The 18,085-nt window shown below is 44.5% G+C and overlaps 1 protein-coding gene across 1 annotated transcript in view; it reads right to left on the bottom strand.

Annotated features, from left to right (window-relative positions):
* Positions 1 to 18,085, bottom strand: part of adam19a (ADAM metallopeptidase domain 19a) — a 151,863-nt gene that overhangs the window by 60,654 nt on the left and 73,124 nt on the right. The window contains exon 3 of the mRNA XM_040179604.2: positions 9,873 to 9,949. Coding sequence (XP_040035538.2) covers positions 9,873 to 9,949 — 77 coding nt within the window. The remainder of the gene's footprint in view (positions 1 to 9,872; positions 9,950 to 18,085) is intronic.

Below are 18,085 nucleotides of genomic sequence, written 5' to 3'. Positions count from 1 at the left end.
ACTTTATAAGTTTTTCTGGTTTTAAGGCTTTTATTGTTAGGTGCAGCAGAGGTAATGCTGATGACGCAAGCAGGACGTCCCCTCGGAGGCCAGACCGTCCCATTTCAGAGACCGCTCGGTTCAGCCTATGCGGTTGTTGGAGGACTAGCCCAGGTCTATTGCGAAGGCTGTTGAAGGCTACAAGGATGCAGCCTAGCGACTTTGAGACACAGCGCATGGTTTATTGCTGCAGTGGGAAGTATGAACAGAAACCCGTCCGTCCATTCTGGATTAAATGCTCTACTTTCGCTGTCCACTTGTCTCTCTTTGCAGTCATTTACTCCTCATGTTTCTCACCCGTCCCTTTCTCTGGCTTTCTCAGTCTCTCGCGTCTTTTTCTCAAAATTCTTAAATCTTTCTTTTTTCTTCCTACCGTCTTTTTATTTGTAACTTGCTGTCTGCAGTATTGAGACAATGTCATCCTGATTGAAATGCAAAGACTCGATTGGTTGAGTGGTATCACGTAGGATGGTTTAACATGAATGCAATTGGTCTGTGCTTTAAGCCACTACCGTAAAGACAACCAAAGCTGCGCCGGTCTTTTTTTTAGCCTTTTGTCCTGATCCGGATGGGATGGCTTCTGGGTCCGGATCCAGACCGCCAGTTAGTGACCTCTGCTCTATATGGTCGGAGTTCTCTGGCGTGCCCTCAAGTAGAATCCTCCAGTCACACGCTTACATTATAAGAAAGTATGTAACGTATTCCGTTCAGGATGCAGCCGGTGGTCTAGGCAATTATCTGCTGATTACGGTTATGGTCTAGTTACTCAGATAACTTCTACTATATGAGCACATTGCTATGAACACATAATAAAAGACCAAACACCAGCAGTCACCATGACTATTAAATGAATATCATCTAAGCTCGGTGTTCAACAGCTAATGTTTGTCAGGCTGCTAGAAGTCCGTCATTGTCTTTAGGCCCTGTCATTCTTTTGCCTTGTACATCACAAGGTGATCGCAGGACAACAGCAATCTACTATAAGAATTCTACCAGACAATCAGCAATGATGTGCTCATTTGCAATCTAGGAACACTGTTGCACCGATTGCACTTCCGTTGTGTTGAAGAAAGTATTTATTGGTCAGCTGAATCACCATAGCAAGCCACAGCTGTTAGTTATGTCCACAATAAACTAGTGCCAGGAGCTGGCAGAGAGAGAGAGAGACACGCACACATTGCTCTACTAACAGGAAAAGACTCACATAGAAAAAATGTGCATACAAACCTCTTGCTCACACACTTTCTCAGACTTTAAGTATTGCCATCTGCTGTTAATCCAGCCCGTCCCTGTGTTTACCCGTCATAACTCATGCCGACCTGCTGACCATGTACACACAGAGCCCCTTCAGGGATCTGTTGGGCTGATAAACGTTATATGTGACGACAAGGGATGTGAATAGTCGCCCACTCTGCTCAGTGAACTCTGTTCACATAAACTCACACTATCCCCACAACTTGAATAATGGATTCCACTGACACATTGGCCTCGCATACCAGGACTTTAAATTAAGACTGACCATAACTAGAGTTTTGCTATCGAGCGGTGAGTATACAAACATTATCATCAAAAGACAACAGTCCCAACACTTAACAAGGCCTGAACAAGCTCCAGCATTCAGGTTCCAGGTTCTCCCGTAGCTACATCATAACACTTCTTTGCTGTGGACTGCGCCACCAATGAAAATTATTTAATTCTGATTACAGTGCTCTTAAGCCTGCGATCAAGCTAAGCTAAGTTAATAGCTTCTGGAACAAACCCCAGAAAATCAATTCAAGCGCTGCAATAAATGTGATTATGCAGCCCTCCCCAGTCCTCTTAGAGACATCTGGAAAGATAGAGCTAGCATCTGGGGCCTGATGAGGGGCCGCCATTACACACTGCTGCAGACAAGCTAACTCGATCAGTGGAACACAGAGGACAGCTTGATGTTTAGTCATCAGTGCTTTGGTTGTATTTAATCAATTATAGCTGCACTCGTTAATATTTCTACATCAACAATGGATCAACTGACTAATGTTACACTTGAAAAGGGATGCTCATAACGACAAGCCCGAGAATTATCACCAACTCAGCAGTTAACCTGAGCTGTACTGAGCTCTCTAGAGCCTTTTAGCTAATTGTTTAAGTGAATTCTGCTGTCAGAGATTAACACACATTATACTATTAGCATCAAACAGAAGACAGATGCGAATGTTGATCCGTGTCCGCCAAATGTGAAAATAAGCTATTATGTTAGGCTCGTCCAACCGGGATCAGGACTCAGACGCAGACTCCTATTTCGCAGCTCAAAAGGGTACTTTATTGATACAGAGAACAAAATGCAGGGATAAACAGTTCACACACACTAACCAACAATGAACAGGGAACGGACAAGGAGACAAGGGACACACCTGGTTTAAACACTGGGGAGGTGCAGGTGGACACAGGAGGAAACAGTGGGAGGAATCAGGCTGCACTCGAATCGTCAAATTTGCTTAGGAAAGTTCCTAACTGAGGGAAATGACATATTGCAAGTGGCTGCCATGATAAGGGCTGATTGAATTCTCTAATGCTAAGGAAAGCCCCTTTAATGCTTCCCTATTTAGCTGCTTGGCAAATGAACCACTGGACCATTCTTTGTGAAAGTAAAGGAGATAATTCCATCCCACAAATCGTTGCGGCAGCAGTATTTAAATCTTGACCTATTATTCGGCCGTTCAGGAGAAATAACGATCATGACCAAGAAACGCAAGTAGATCATGTAAGTAATAGTTAGCATAACTCATTTATTTTGCAGCCTTGTTAATAAAGTAATACTTGGATCCTCGTTGTTTTATGTCGTCTGCATGACTCTGTAACAAAACATGAAATAACAATAACAAAATACTATGAATATATATATATATATATATATATATGTTTCTGAATTTGTTTGGCAAACTTATGTTTGATGAAGCTGACTAGTTCTATTAAATACATTTGACTTAATAAAAGTCCACATTGAATCCCTTTGTGCAAATTAAGGATGTTTTTAGGGTGTTACCCCTATGCACGCACGCCCCGGCGAGGAGTGGACGTGAACATTATTTTCATCTGAGGGACCGTAGGTATAGAACGTAGAGGGCTTTGCCCTGAAATATGGACAGGGAGCAGGATGACTGACAAGCACACAGCGAACCTCAACCTGACATCATGCCATGGGGACATTCAGGGACCACCAGGTCGGAGTCGACTCTAATCGGCCCCATCGCCTGTTGGTGGCCCCTCACCCATCTGTGAAGTGTTCTGTCGGCTCCCTGAGCCCGTCACAGAATCAGAGTTAATGGCTTCTGTTGAAAACAAGAGGAGTGATGATATATCAAAATTCATGTTGGCCTCTCTGGCCTGCCCAAGCTATAACACATAGTTTTATTTACTTCTCTGCCTCTTAACAGCCCTCACAAATGCCGCTTGGTGAAATTGCAGCAGTAATCAGAGCCAGACAGGAACATAGTCCAAGGAGACGAGCTGAAAGAACTTTTGCCACAAGGATCACACTTTTTCAGTTGAGTGAACACAAAATCATTATGCGTTACAGATGAAGCCATGCAATATTACTGGAAGAAATCAAAGCTGACATTGCATCTCCGATACAGTGTTCAGATTCCATTCCAGCAATTGTTAAACTCCTCACTACATTACAATTACTGGCATCAGGATCATTTCAGTCGTAGCACCAGCAGTGGGAATATCGCAGCAGAAGTTCTTCACGCTTTGCTACAGCGCACTGGTCAATACATACATTACCGCACCAACAGTGCCAAATAACACATCAACTTTGTTGTCGCTGAATTTTTGTTTTCGCTGTTTTGACTTTGGCTGATCCATGACAGAAGGAGAGAAGGAGGTCCGTTCGCAACGTATGTTTTAGCGGGCGGAGAAAGGCCTGATTTCTGGGCGTTTGTTGTGACGCTACATTTGCAAATGTACGTACTTGAGGCCCTGAGTGCTAGGGCACATGCTCGAATTTGCAATATTCATGTCACAACACATCGGTATAGCCTCATATCCAATCTATTTTAAATGCAGGAATCAAGATCTCTGAGACTAAGCATCACAAAACTATGAGGAACAAAATAATCTCAGGTCAAACCAGCTGGTTGAGCGTCCAACGTGGTCCCGATGGCCATCATCCCGAGGTGGAGCGGGTTCATACCAACAGTTTTGTTTGCTGAATTAAACCAATTTGATGATGATACATGTTTACATTTTTCTAACTGGAACTTCGATCACAAAGGCAAAACCAAAGCGGTCCAGAAGGTCATGTAATGGAAATGTCAATTGGTCATATTGTTTGCTAATTCCACCATGCTTTCATGCTACATTGGTGTCATGAATTGAGCTGTAAAAATAAGTTGCTTTCCAACGCTTTGTGTGGAAATTAACTGCTCCATTTCCTCAGTCCTCTAAATGTACCATCAGCACTGACTGCACACCCATATCAAAGGTGTTGAATTTTCCCTTTAACACGAGAGAAGCCAATCCATTTGGGAAGTTCAAAAGCAGGCCAGCTGGCTTCCAGCTAAACTCTTTGCATGTTGTTGAAATCAAACAAGACATGCTTGTAGAGAAATTGGATGTAAGGAATTTCTATTGTTACAAAAGACATTTTCAACAAAAAAGACTTGTAAGACATGAATTGACTTGCTCAGCTTTTCTAGACACAATCTTTGTTCATTTTCATGGCAACAATTAACCTAAAACACGTGTTGTTAAACATCGTCCGAGGGAAAAGAACAATTCTGAAGGCTTTGAATGAAGATAAAAGAAATACTTCTAGACGTTTGAAGGGTTTCAAGCGCTTTTTGAGTGTGTATAGTTGTATAGAGGTTCATGACATTGCTGTCTGAGGACGGGGAAAACGTGTTTGAAGTGTGATTTGTATCATCCATCAGTCATCCTGGAGGGCAAGCGTGAAGTGAAATGAGAGACGGAAACGAAACCCAGCAGGCCTGACTTTTAGTCTGGAGCCGTTTCAGACACTGAGGATGCAGAAGGTCAACCTTTGACAGATGAGGCTACGCTGTCTTTACGGAGACAAACCCAACGGTGAACAGAGCGGAGCTGAACGTACATCACATACTAGGGAGAGTGAGTTTCTGCAGATACACAGCCATGCGGAAATGTGGAGTAAATATATAATGTTTTGGGTCTGCACAGCTGCTCCACCAGACTTCCTCGGCACATGCCAGACAGGAAACACTAGGGAGTCTGCAGGGGGTACAAGTTATTCGGAGCCGAAGGCCCACACCGCCACCTGCTCTCTGTCTCACTCTGTTCTCATATCTCCCTCTCCTCCTTGACCTCCAGAACTTTCACCAGAGGTTCATTCTGTTTCCTGTGCGCCTTTTAGCCCTCTACAGAAGCCCCGTCTTTCCCACACTCTATACAGCCTTCTATACAGTTTGCTTCCTGGTACTAACTCTCATGTCAATCCCTCCCTTCCTCTTCATCCACATCCTGATTTAGCTCTGAATTGGGAATTTCCAATGCAAAGAGAGCAGGCAGAGCAGCCAGTGATTGTCTAAACTGACATCCCAAACCAGCAGATTAACTGAACAAAGCTCATTATTGATTTGAATCATTGTTAAAGTGGAGACACTGTGGAGCTGAAGCCAAGTTCAAATAAAATAGAGTGTGGGGGAGGGGGGCATGACAGCTGTAGCCAGCAGAGCGCTTACAAAGCCACGTCCTCTCTAAAGGGGTCTTTGTGAAGTCGGACTCTCAGAGGACTCTAGTCTCTAATTTACACCTTGCGTGGGGGACAGCAGCACATTTATCTCAACAAGTGTCTGCCTTGTCGCCATGTACAATGGATGGCATGTGCTGCCCATTTTATCACATCCCAGGGTGGCGGAGCAATCCTGGCTTTCAATAACATAGAAACCGGTTACTCTTCACCCAGGAGGCCTCAATGTGCTCTTTAAAAGCAACGGCAACATTGTGAGCCAAGTGTGTGGCTGGTGGTGTCTGCTGAGCAGTGCGTGCTCATTGAATGATATGAGGCATTGTTTGCTATTGATGCTATTAATATTTAATATATGATGATTACTCTGCTGCCAATTACTTTTATGAAGTACATGTTTGCTTACTTCTTCTTTCTTTGTACAAACCAACGCAGCAGTGTTAGCTGTTCATGTTTCCAGTAACATCAGCTAAAGTGACACTAAGGTAAAGACTCCTTTCTTTATTCAATATAAGGAAAGTCAATTCACTTCAATTTCTAAACAGATGATTTGTTTTGCTACAATGCACATAGCGTGTTTAAAAAAAAGTTAGTTTTTATCCTAAATGAGAACCCTGCTTTCTTCCCTGCACTGCTTTAGATAAATCAGCCTTCATCGGCCAATGAGAGGTTGCTTTATCCCATTTTCAACCACATGTTTATTTACTAAGTACATGTGATAACTACTGATTCTCTGATAAAAGCTGTGATACTTGACCAACAATGAACTTGATCATTCCGTCTCATCACATGCTCTTCATGCAGATGGAGACGGCCTGCTTCTCATGCATGATGCATGTTTTCTTTTTTACAATGGAAATGTTACAGATAATCTTCCTCATAGTTTTAGTGTGTTAGTTGTTAGCACTGGAATGAACAGCCAGACGACATTCATAGCAGCACATCCTCTGTCATATGTCTACTCTGGGATTCCCCCAACACACACGCACACACTGTGCTCACACTATTGTCATTCCATCCACTCCCTCGTATCTGTTTAAAGCTCTTGAAGTGAAGCAGTCCGACAGTTTGGTGCAGCACTCTTCAGATATGATTCACCTGTTTTTTCTGCAGCAGAGAGGACAAGCGAAAGGGAGGGCAGAAGATTATGCTGAAGGCTGAAGGTTAGTCAGACCAACAGACTTCCTCTTGAGTCTTAATGCAGCACCTTCAATCTGGCTGGGTGAACTGTGTAACATTACGGTAGCTGCCACTGTGCTCAGTTAAACAAGGACTTCCGTGACTTTTGAAGAGATATTCACTCACTTTTATGCTTTCAAAACAAGATGTTTTCTCTTCTTGATGGGACATGAAGTCTTTAAAAGCATTTGAAAGCAGGTAACAAGTTATCCCTCCCTATAAGGAGGTCATTTGTGTTGTTTGTGATGTTACCTAATCCCTAATGTATATGTATATTATATATATATATATATATATATATATATATATATATATATATATATATATTTTAGCCAAAGCGACTTACAATAAGTGCATTCAACTATAGGGTACAAACTCAGAAGAGCAAGAAACAAGAAAGTGCCAATTTACAATTTGCTATAGATAAGTAGATTTAGGTGCTACAATTTGTTAGTCTTCAGTCGACGTAGAGTCTGAAGAGGTGTGTCTTTAGTTTGCGGTGGAAGATGTGAAGGCTCTCTGCGGTCCTGGTGTCTTCAGAGAGCTCGTTCCACCATTTCGGAGCAAGGACAGCAAAGAGTCGTGATCTAGTTGAGTGTTTTGCTCTCAGTGAGGGAGGGACGAGCAGTTTTGCGGATGCAGAGTGGAGAGTGAGGGTCGGGACGTCGGGTTTGACCATGTCCTGGATGTAAGCTGGACCCGATTCAGTCACAGCATGGTACGTGAGCACCAATGTTTTGAACTGGATACGAGCAGCCACTGGTAGCCAGTGAAGAGAGCGGAGGGGTGGAGTAGAGTTTGTGATATCCCATGCACCTTCCTCCAGACATCTCTCCTTTTTCTCCCTAAGCTTTTCAGTTCCACGTTTAAAGGACTGAACTGGCAAAATTCTGGAGGAGGCCCTGTACATAAAATAAAATCCATCACAATGTGTCCCTCTTCTTCTGACCTACATTTTCTGGTGCAGACCAAACTTCAACGCGAGTGCTGGTTTAGAATAAACCCAGACTGATCCAAGTGGCTGGTTCACTCCTTCATTCATCACAGCCAGTCTGCTCCATCTATGCCACCATTGTCTCAGGCAGTCTTGTTTTTCTGTCTGCCTTACTGAACTGTCTGTTTGTGTCCAGCCATTTGTCTCTTCTCCCTCTGAGTCATCAATATGTTCCCAAGCAACTGAAATCCAATTTGATATCTCATTGAGGCAATAAACAAACCAACAATTCCTTTGACAAAGCCAGGCAGCAGGCTCCCGTTCTGCTAAGAACAGGGAGCTGCATTCTCTCTACTGTCCAACAAGGACGAATCTGCTTATTGTATACAAATCTAGGAAAATTGATAAATGATTTATTCCCTGAGTGAACAGGAGTTTATGGTCTCAATCGTTAGTTTAAATCCATCTTCTTTTAGGAATATGGAAAAACTGCCTGCACCTTTTGGTATGAGGACATATGTGTCTGCGTGGTGTAAATGAGCTGATAAATATGATAGTAGGAAATCAAAACATATATTGATACCAGATCCAGCTCTTAAGCTGTATCTGCTGTATGTACCAGATGTAGGATCTCTGCTACAGATCATTTAATTTGAATATAATAAAAGAAAAAAGAAAATCTTAAAGACAATTTTTAAATAAAAATGTATCTAGTGACTGGTGCAATTAGTGTATATAATATTCTGTTTGGTAACAATATACTCCCATTTTTAGAAAGAAATCTAATATAGAAACACAATAAAAGAGTTTGTATGTTTTGTTGACTCCTCTGACAATTCCATACATTATTCATCAAACAAAAATGTAAAACGTGTTTATCTTTAATCTCTCTTAAAGGACCCATCTTATGCCCATTTCACCACAACTTGGTATGGTTCCTTAATGAAATGTCTCTAACATACTTTGGTGGTACAAGGTACAAGGATCATTTAAAACAGCCCTCCACAGCGCATCTTGAGGGCTTCATTTGCTTCATGCTGCAAGCTAAATATTCCAAGTGTATCCGAGGTTTGCAAAAACAGTGCTTTGGCAAATATCGTATCTATACTGAGTGTAGAGGGGGGTGGCGGGATGAGATGGGGGGAGTGGGGGGGGGGGGGGGGGGGGGCAAGGCCATGTAAGAGAGACTCCCATTACATTGTGACAATGTTTCTGACGTAGATGCCAGATACCCAAATTAACGTGAAAAAGCACTAATAAAGTGGAATTTTCACAATGTGTCCCCATTAAGCTGTCGTGCAAAACTCCGTACAACAGATTTACAGTTCTCCACCTATTTATTCTCAAGAGGATCCCTAGCTTGTGTAACGAGAGTATGTTTGGTCGGTATCTCCGCTCTGATGAACACAGGGGAGCTGTTCGGACACATTCGCTCCACCTCTGGACTCTGCAAGCACGCTAATCCCTGCGCCTCGGGAGTCTGAGCACGTCTCCGGCTCAATGTTATCACAGGAACATCGTAACCTCGGCTGGCCTTGAACCATGTTCGCTGGTTCCCTCCGTGGAGGTCCCCACGTGTTCTGATCAGCTCCTCTCTGCACACATGGCCTTCTCCCGTTACAAGGAAGCCAAGAGCCTGTGGTGTTTATCTCTCTTGAGGCAAATATGAAAAGCTTTATGCCGTCAATTGAAAACTAAACTTCAGCAGTCAGGGACGAGCAGCTGTCAAATCCTTGGTAGAATGGAACATTGGCTTTCCTTTTCAGCGTTGACCCTTCAGAGTGCTGTCTGTTCTGACCGATTTGACCTCATAAATCCGTGTTCTGCACACAATCTCTTTCAAATAAGAGGTCAAACCTCATCACATGGTTATTAAATCCGTTTGCTTTTATCACCAGTGCAGCAATCTATTCAATCTTTAAGACGGCGGAACTTCTTGATATCTCCCTCACTCTACATTCTCTGTCCCCAGGGGATTCTTCTACAGGGGGGTACGAGAGGAACAATACTCACTGATTACGTTCCACTTGGAGCACCAGCTGGAGGTCATTGGATGAGAGCACTATTTCCCCTCTGACTGGGTTCTCCTGCTGTGGGGTTAAGAAGAGAAATTGGATCAGATCACAGCAGTAGAACAACTCACCAGAAACACTTTGTTTTCAGTACATTTAAAAGAATCATAGTGCTGAGTGTTTAGCCAGCAGGTAAAACGGCCCAAAGTTGCCAAATGGCAGCTCATTTCAAGCTGAGTGCGCACATAACCCAAGAGGAAAAGAAATGTATTGACGTACCAATTCAGTAATACATTTTACATGTGTTTCAGAGGAAGTGATCCTCTGGTATTTCTTTCAGAGACACAGTGTTCAAAACGACATTGTGATTATGTCTGCTACCAACGCTGTTTTTTGTCATATATTGAATAATCTGCCTATGACTTCCTGAATTATTTGATTTGATTTTTGCACAATATTAGAAGACAGTATCAGGTAATAATAGTCACAACTGGGGCCCCCATCGCCCAGGGCGATAGTTGTAGCATGATTGTCCAAATCAAGTTCCCAAATTTATACTTTTTGATAAATTTCAAAAAAAGTAAATATCACATATTTAGAAACTAGTATTTTGGTTTGCAGATAATATCTTACTCTCATATAACTCATATCCAGAAAATTCCCAATAGAAGGCCCATGACGTCCAAAACCTGTTCATGTTCACAACGGAATGTCCCTTAAACTGTATGTAGTCCTAATACTGCTTATTAAGTCTCTTTATTGGCTGTGGTGTTCATTGTCGTCTGAATGATGTAGCGTTACTATTCAGACCCTATAAAAAAAGAGCCTCAAACCTGAAATTGTTGTTTTTAATTAATTGTGACTCAAATTTGTCTTTTGCATTTTGTGGAAATGTGAAAAGCAAAAATCAGAAATAAAAACAGCAGAAAGTAGAAACAGATAGTGGAAAATGCCTCCAGGGCCCAGATGCAAAAATCATGTGTATGCCTGTTCCCAACACATAAACTGATATTAATGGAGAAAGGATGTGAACTGCACGTCTCAGCTAGACTTTAGACTACGTGGTCATAGCTGAGATACTGTAGTTGTGGGTGATGATCATAAAAATGTGTTCATAGCGGCGGGTGGTGGTGAGCAGTCGAGCGGCTGAGATCTGAACATGTTGTAGTTTGTTGGAAGAGTTGATGCATGTTTTTTATGTCATCATTTTGTTCGTGAAGACACTATCGTGAAGACACTAGCAGCATACAAAAGGATTACTAAAGGTATTTCTACATCCATTTAATACTAACTGTGGGAGTGGAAATGAGGCTCCATAATGATTGAGATTTATAAAACAGACCCAGATCACGAGCTGCTATATACATCTAGAAAAAAATAATATGTAAACATGTTTCCATGCGTCTGGCTCTATGACTTTATGGTTTCAATCTGTGAAATGTTGACGGTAAGCTATACCAGAAGTAGGTTACTTTGACCAAATAACAGAGAATACAGGTGCTATTTTATGTTATGAATCTAGAACGATCCACTTCTGGCAAATGCTGACTGTGAACAACATGGAGATATATTTCATTCTGTTCATATGGTTTTAACTTCTCCTGCTGTATGAAAGCATCTCTGCAGAGAAAAGGACAGTTTCACTCAGTGAGCTCCCTCTTTTGAAACTCCTACCCCGTTTAAACTCTTTCTATTCTAGGAAAAACATGCAGAGAGGAATGAGTGGTGAACAAGTGTTTAAATATCATTGATCCATATCTCCACTCCACAGCTGTGGACTCTAAGTAAAATATTTCACAGGGGGGTACATCAATAAAAAAAGGTTGAAAAGTGAATTTAATTTTTTTGGTTTGACGAGTCTTCTATGATGACTAGGTGCAGATTTCTTGCATTTTATGAAGCCTTGCAGCCCCTCTACGTCTAGAGGTGGGGAGGTTAGCCAGTTGTATTCATCCAAACCTACAATAGGGCAATGGTTGTTGCACTCACACCTGTTGTAGGTTGTATTCTTCCGCACCTCAGCAAAGTTATCAGAAATAAGTAAATACATTTAAAGCTGTGGAGTGGGGATATGCAAAATAACAGCTGATTACAAAGTGAAAATGTCATTGGCTGTTGCTCTTTCACATGTATCTGTCTCATGTAAGAGATTTAAAATCTTTGAACTTCAGACTGCAAGTCAGATAAAAGAAGACATTTAAATGCATTAATTCGGCTTTGCTGGCTTGTTTGAACTATTGCGATATATGACTTTTTCAGACCGACTTACTTATTGAGAGAGTAATTAGCAGATTAATCTATAATGATAATGGGCTTTCAGTTACAGACCGTTGTGCAAGCTGATTGCTCATTCAGTGAGCAGCTAGCTGTTCAGCAGAACAAAACTTAGTGTCACCCCGCGTTCTCCCGTTCCCGCTGGGCCGCCGCAGCGTTCTCCCGTTCCCGCTGGGCCGCCGCAGCGTTCTCCCGTTCCCGCTGGGCCGCCGCAGCGTTCTCCCGTTCCCGCTGGGCCGCCGCAGCGATCTCCCGTTCCCGCTGGGCCGCCGCAGCGATCTCCCGCTCCGAGACTCTCAGCCATGCCCCCGACCCCCGAGCCAGCGCCACGATCCATGCCCCCGGTACCAGCACCACGTTCCATGCCCCCGACCCGACCAGTTCCGGCGCCACGTTCCATGCCCCCGACCCGACCAGTTCCGGCCCCACGTTCCGCGACGACTGCGGAGGTGTTCCGTGTCCCCGAGCCGGCGACGACTGCGGAGGTGTTCCGTGTCCCCGAGCCGACGACGACTGCGGAGGTGTTCCATGTCCCCGAGCCGACGCCGCCGACTACCCCGGAGGTGTTCCGTGTCCCCGAGCCGACGCCGCCGACTACCCCGGAGGTTTCCCGTGTCCCCGAGCCGGCGCCGCCGACTACCCCGGAGGTTTCCCGTGTCCCCGAGCCGGCGCCGCCGACTACCCCGGAGGTTTCCCGTGTCCCCGAGCCGGCGCCGCCGACTACCCCGGAGGTTTCCCGTGTCCCCGAGCTGCCGCCGACGACCCCGGAGGTTTCCCGTTTTTCAGAGCCTGCCATTCCTGAGACGTTCCGTGCCCTGTGGTCACCGCTCCGGAGCCGGCGAAAGGACCGCCCGCCGGGCCGACCCCCAGAGGCTCCCCGCTCGTCTGGCCGCCCGCCGGGCCGACCCCCAGAGGCTCCCCGCTCGTCTGGCCGCCCGCCGGGCCGCCCGCCAGAGTTTCCCGGGTGGTCCGACCAACGTCTCGGGTTTCCCTCCCCCCCTCCCCTTGTTTCGCTCTAGTGTGAGCCGCCTGGAAGTCGGCCCTTGAGGGGGGGGGTACTGTCACGGTGTGGTTCACTTCCTGTCTTATTTTGTAGTTTTCTGCCACTCGTGTCCCCGGGTAACTTCACTTCCTGCCTTGTCTCGTCATCCCCGGTGTTCCTCTAATAGTTTCCACCTGTGTCCAATCACCTGCACCTCCCTTGTGTATTTAAGCAGTGTGTCTCCTGTGTCACTTGTCGCGTCATTGTCTTTCGTCTCGGATCGCCGTAGTTTCTCGCCTGTGTGCTTTTGCCCCCGGTTCCTGTGTTTTTTGACCTTTTGACTATTAAAGTCTTTTGTTTTGGAAAAGTCTGCGTTTGAGTCCTGCCTTCCACCCCGCAATCGTGACACTTAGGCAGGAAAACTATCTTGGTATCATCACGTTTTGATATTACAGGCCTGGGGAAGTCCAGATCTCCGCCAGGTTTGAGTGCAACAACCATTGCTGTATTATAGGTATGAATGAAGACAAACCTTCAACTGGCTAACCCCCCACCTCTAGACAACGAGGGGCTGTAAGGCTTCATAAAATGAAAGAAATCTGTACAGTTAACAGCCGTGTATGGTTTCCCACAATATGATGCAGTTTGCTGCTGCAGAATGCGTGCACTCTCACTCACAGCCAATGCACACATAGAGCATCGCTCAACTGGAAGAGACCATGATGAAATTGTCTCTACCAGTAAAGTTATGCAAAATAATACTGATGGACAGTTTCAATAGTTGTGCAATTCCACTGGCAAGAAAACAAGCTGAAGGGTATGGAGCCAAATCCAGGTCAAAGGTTTTCATCGTTTGAAAAACAAATGTGAACCTGAGGGTTTAGGTTTTGGTCTTAGGAAAATACAACAATGTATTCAAAGTCATAGAAATAAGTGGACAAAAAGTATTTTTGAGTTGAATATAGTTTTGATTCAGTTCTAAAAAGATTGAATAGAATATTTGTATTAATATCTGTGCACTTCATACAAATGTTCTTGTTATGAGGAGTTGTTATGCAATGATTTAGAACTTCCTCTTCACACACTTTCAGAAATGAGATCCTGAGTTTCTGTGTTGTGAAAGGAAATAAGAGTTTCAATGACTAAACTTCCAAACTAAATCTAGTGTAAAGGAAAGTCTGTGTGTGGATAAACCATTTTGTATATTAACCATAGAATCCAGGGCTTTTCTGTGTTCACTTTTCTACCTTACTCATAGACTAAATCAAACTAAACAACCCATTGTGAATCAAGACCATTCTTTCCCACAGCATTAAACTGTCATTCCAACATGACACATGCTCAGCAGACACACACACACTTCTCCTGCTTCCTTTTCAGCTGTTCCGTTGTGAAACTTCCCCGACCCCAGCTACAGTGCATCCGGAAAGTATTCACAGCGCTTCACTTTTTCCACATTTTGTTATGTAACAGCCTTATTTCAAAACGGATTAAATTCATTATTTTCCTCAACATTCAACACACAACAACCCATAATGACAAAGTGAAAACTGTTTTTTGCAAATTTTTGCAAATCTGTTAAAAATAAAGAACGAAAAAATAACATGTACATAAGTATTCACAGCCTTTGCTCAATACTTTGTTGAAGCACCTTTGGCAGCAATTGCAGCCTCAAGTCTTCTTGGGTATGATTCCACAAACGTGCACACACCTATTTCTGGGCAGTTTCTCCCATTCTTCTTTGCAGAACCTCTCAAGTTCCATCAGGTTGGATGGGGAGCGTCAGTGCACAGCCATTTTCAGATCTCTCCAGAGATGTTCAATCGGGGCTCTGGCTGGGCCACTTAAGGACATTCACAGAGTTGCCCCGAAGCCACAGAAAGATTTCTGCAGCATTGAAAGTCCCAATGAGCACAGTCGCCTCCATCATCCGAAAATGGAAGAAGTTTGGAACCACCAGGACTCTTCCTAGAGTTGGCCGCCCAGCCAGACGATCGGGGGAAAAGGGCCTTAGTCAGGGAGGTGACCAGGAACCCGATGGTCACTCTGACAGAGCTCCAGCGTTCTTCTATGAAGAGAGGAGAACCTTCCAGAATGACAAATATCTCTGCAGCACTCCACAAATCAGGCCTGTTTGGTAGAGTGGCCAGACGGAAGCCACTCCTCAGTAAAAAGCACATGTCAGCCCGCCTAGAGGACTCTCAGACCATGAGAAACAAAATTCTCTGGTCTGATGAAACAAAGATTGAACTCTTTGGCGTGAATGCCAAGCGTCATGTCTGGAGGAAACCAGGCACTGCTCATCACCTGGCCAATACCATCCCTACAGTGAAGCATGGTGGTGGCAGCATCATGCTGTGGGGATGTTTTTCAGCGGGAGGAACTGGGAGACTAGTCAGGATTGAAGGAAAGATGAATGCAGCAATGTTCAGAGACATCCTGGATGAAAACATGCGCTCTGGACCTCAGACTGGGGCGACGGTTCATCTTTCAACAGGACAACGACCCGAAGCACACAGCCAAGATAACAAAGGAGTGGCTTCGGGACCACTCTGTGAATGTCCTTGAGTGCCCCAGCCAGAGCCCTGACTTAAAACCGATTGAACATCTTTGGAGAGATCTGAAAGAAAAGAGCCCGATAGGCCACGGTGGAGCACAGGGGGTGGGGAGTGGGGGGGACAAGTGAAGAGAGCACTGGTGACAGCTAGTAGCAAGGGTATGATGATTTACACAAAGTAAGAAGCATGGGGGGAGGTGTGACCGGTCAAGAGGGCAGTAAAGTGCTTGCTGGATCCTCTTACAGCAGGGGTGCCGATAGGTTGAAGGCAGTACCAGTCGATCGCGTGCCATCAATTAAAAAAATGATGTCATATCGCGCATGCACGGTCTACCGCAGGAGATGACCGAAACTAATTCTAATGCTACTTAGCGATCCTTGCTTACTGACAGACGCATTTGATCTTATTCCAAAGCAACCCAGGCTGCCTCCAGAAAGGTAATGACCAAGAATGTACGGCAAGCAACCCACCCCCCCCCCCCAAACTACAGCCGGCCGGTGCTCGGAGGTGAGGGGGTGGATCGCCATGACTTGTTGAAAAGTAGCCTGTGAGCCGGAAAAGTGTGGGCACCCTTGTCTTACAGCATCTGATACCAATGCCGCATCCAATGAAGTGTGTGCCGAGGTGTGAACGTAACCGCAGTTTGAACATCTCTCTCAAGGTCTGCTGCATTCTTTACAAGGTCTCCATCTCTTGGTGTGTGTTCAACAGAATGCAAATCCATGAACATGTCCAATGGGAGACAGTCCCAAAGTGTGTATCGTTTCCCTCATATCTAAACAATCTAACCCCCCGTCTCACCCCGTATGAATGATGGCGCTGTAGACCCCTTTCCCTTGATATGTGGTTGGACAACATTTCATACAAAGCAACCCCTCAAACTAGGAGAGGTTCTGAGGGCTACGGTAGCAAACTATAAAAAAGGTGGCCTACAACATATATATACATATATTTATAAATTTCACAAATTTATAACTCTTCAGCTGGCTCTTCAGCTGGCTCCAGCATGTCCCCAGACATTGTTCGGCCCCTACTTTCCAGGTTGGTTTGAACTCTTCTTTTAGCTGTGGTCTGATAAGATTTATTTTGTTGGAAGAATACCGAGGTCTTGAGTTCCCGGCAAGAAACTTTAACTTGGAAAAGAAGAGGTGTAGAAATATAACTCACCAGATTTTCCAGGTTTTTGAGCTCAGAATATCCAATGTATCTTAGACTTGAGGAAAAGCATCTCCATTTCCTATTCCACTTCAGTGCCTTTCTTCATGTCTCATGCCGAAAATCTCAGGGTCCATTCGTCAGAATGATTGGTTAAGAAGCTCTGCTTACTGAGTTTGTTGTGGGGGTATCAACACATTTACTGATCAAACGGCTTCCAGAGCCTCACATTCCCTCAGCCACATTTGGCGATCTTTCACGGCAGTCACTGGTGTTTCTGCTCAGAGTGATTTGGGCTGCTACTCCTGATTTCTCGAGGGTTATGGTTTGAACGCTTTAATCTTCATCCTGTACCCCCACTGGCTTAAAGAGCAAATTAACGTACAACGTGAAGCTGCATCAAGCAGGCGCACATTCAGACCGTATGCAGTGACTTGTTTGATCATGTTTCACTGTCAGTCAACTTGGATTAAGTTAGCATAACACATCCTCCAGAGGATGAGGTGGAAGATGAAAAAGGGACTGGGGCGAGTAAGAAGGATAGAGAGTTTGAGAAGTCACTGGATACGAAATTAGAAAAGTCCTGTTCAAGGGGCTCACTTGATGAAAAGAGACAGTTGGAAAGACACTCGCAGACACCCAAAGAGAAACAGAAGGCAAGACGGGAAAGGACAAAACAATAGCTAGAAACAAGAGCGGGAGGTTGGGGGGCTAAAGAGAACTCCCAAGAAGGGAACAGTGTTGGATCTGGCCGTGCCGCTGATGTCTATCGGCTTGGGGCAGTGGAGAGACGTGAAGAGGGATGAAGACGGAGGCATCTGTGCATCAGATGGAGCTCCAAGTCTGGGCCAGAGGAGGGCTCATTAGATGGATCAAAGTCTCTCTAATCTACATTCTAAGAATATGATAAGAGGGCCCTGACAATCCTCCCTTTCCTCCAGAGAGACAGCAATTATCATACCGGGTGAACTCTAAACATACAAAGAGGTGATGATGTATGCGCTTCTCAGATCTTTGATGTGACTGGGGTTTGCCCCAGTGATGAAACTATGCTCTATTACAGCTCATCTCATGCATTACAAGATTCTAGTTAACAGTTGTTATGTGACATTTAATGGGTGCCCATTTATTGACAGCCATTGACAAACGGATGAACTATGGCAGTATTGACTAATACCTCATCACTTTACGTTTAAGTTTGTCTTACTCACGTCAGTTACCCCTACAGAAAGAAAATGTAATATG

This window comes from Gasterosteus aculeatus, chromosome 7, assembly GCF_964276395.1.
Source record: "Gasterosteus aculeatus chromosome 7, fGasAcu3.hap1.1, whole genome shotgun sequence".
In the NCBI taxonomy this organism is placed as follows: Eukaryota; Metazoa; Chordata; class Actinopteri; order Perciformes; family Gasterosteidae; genus Gasterosteus; species Gasterosteus aculeatus.
This window is presented reverse-complemented; position numbering and strand designations above follow the sequence as displayed.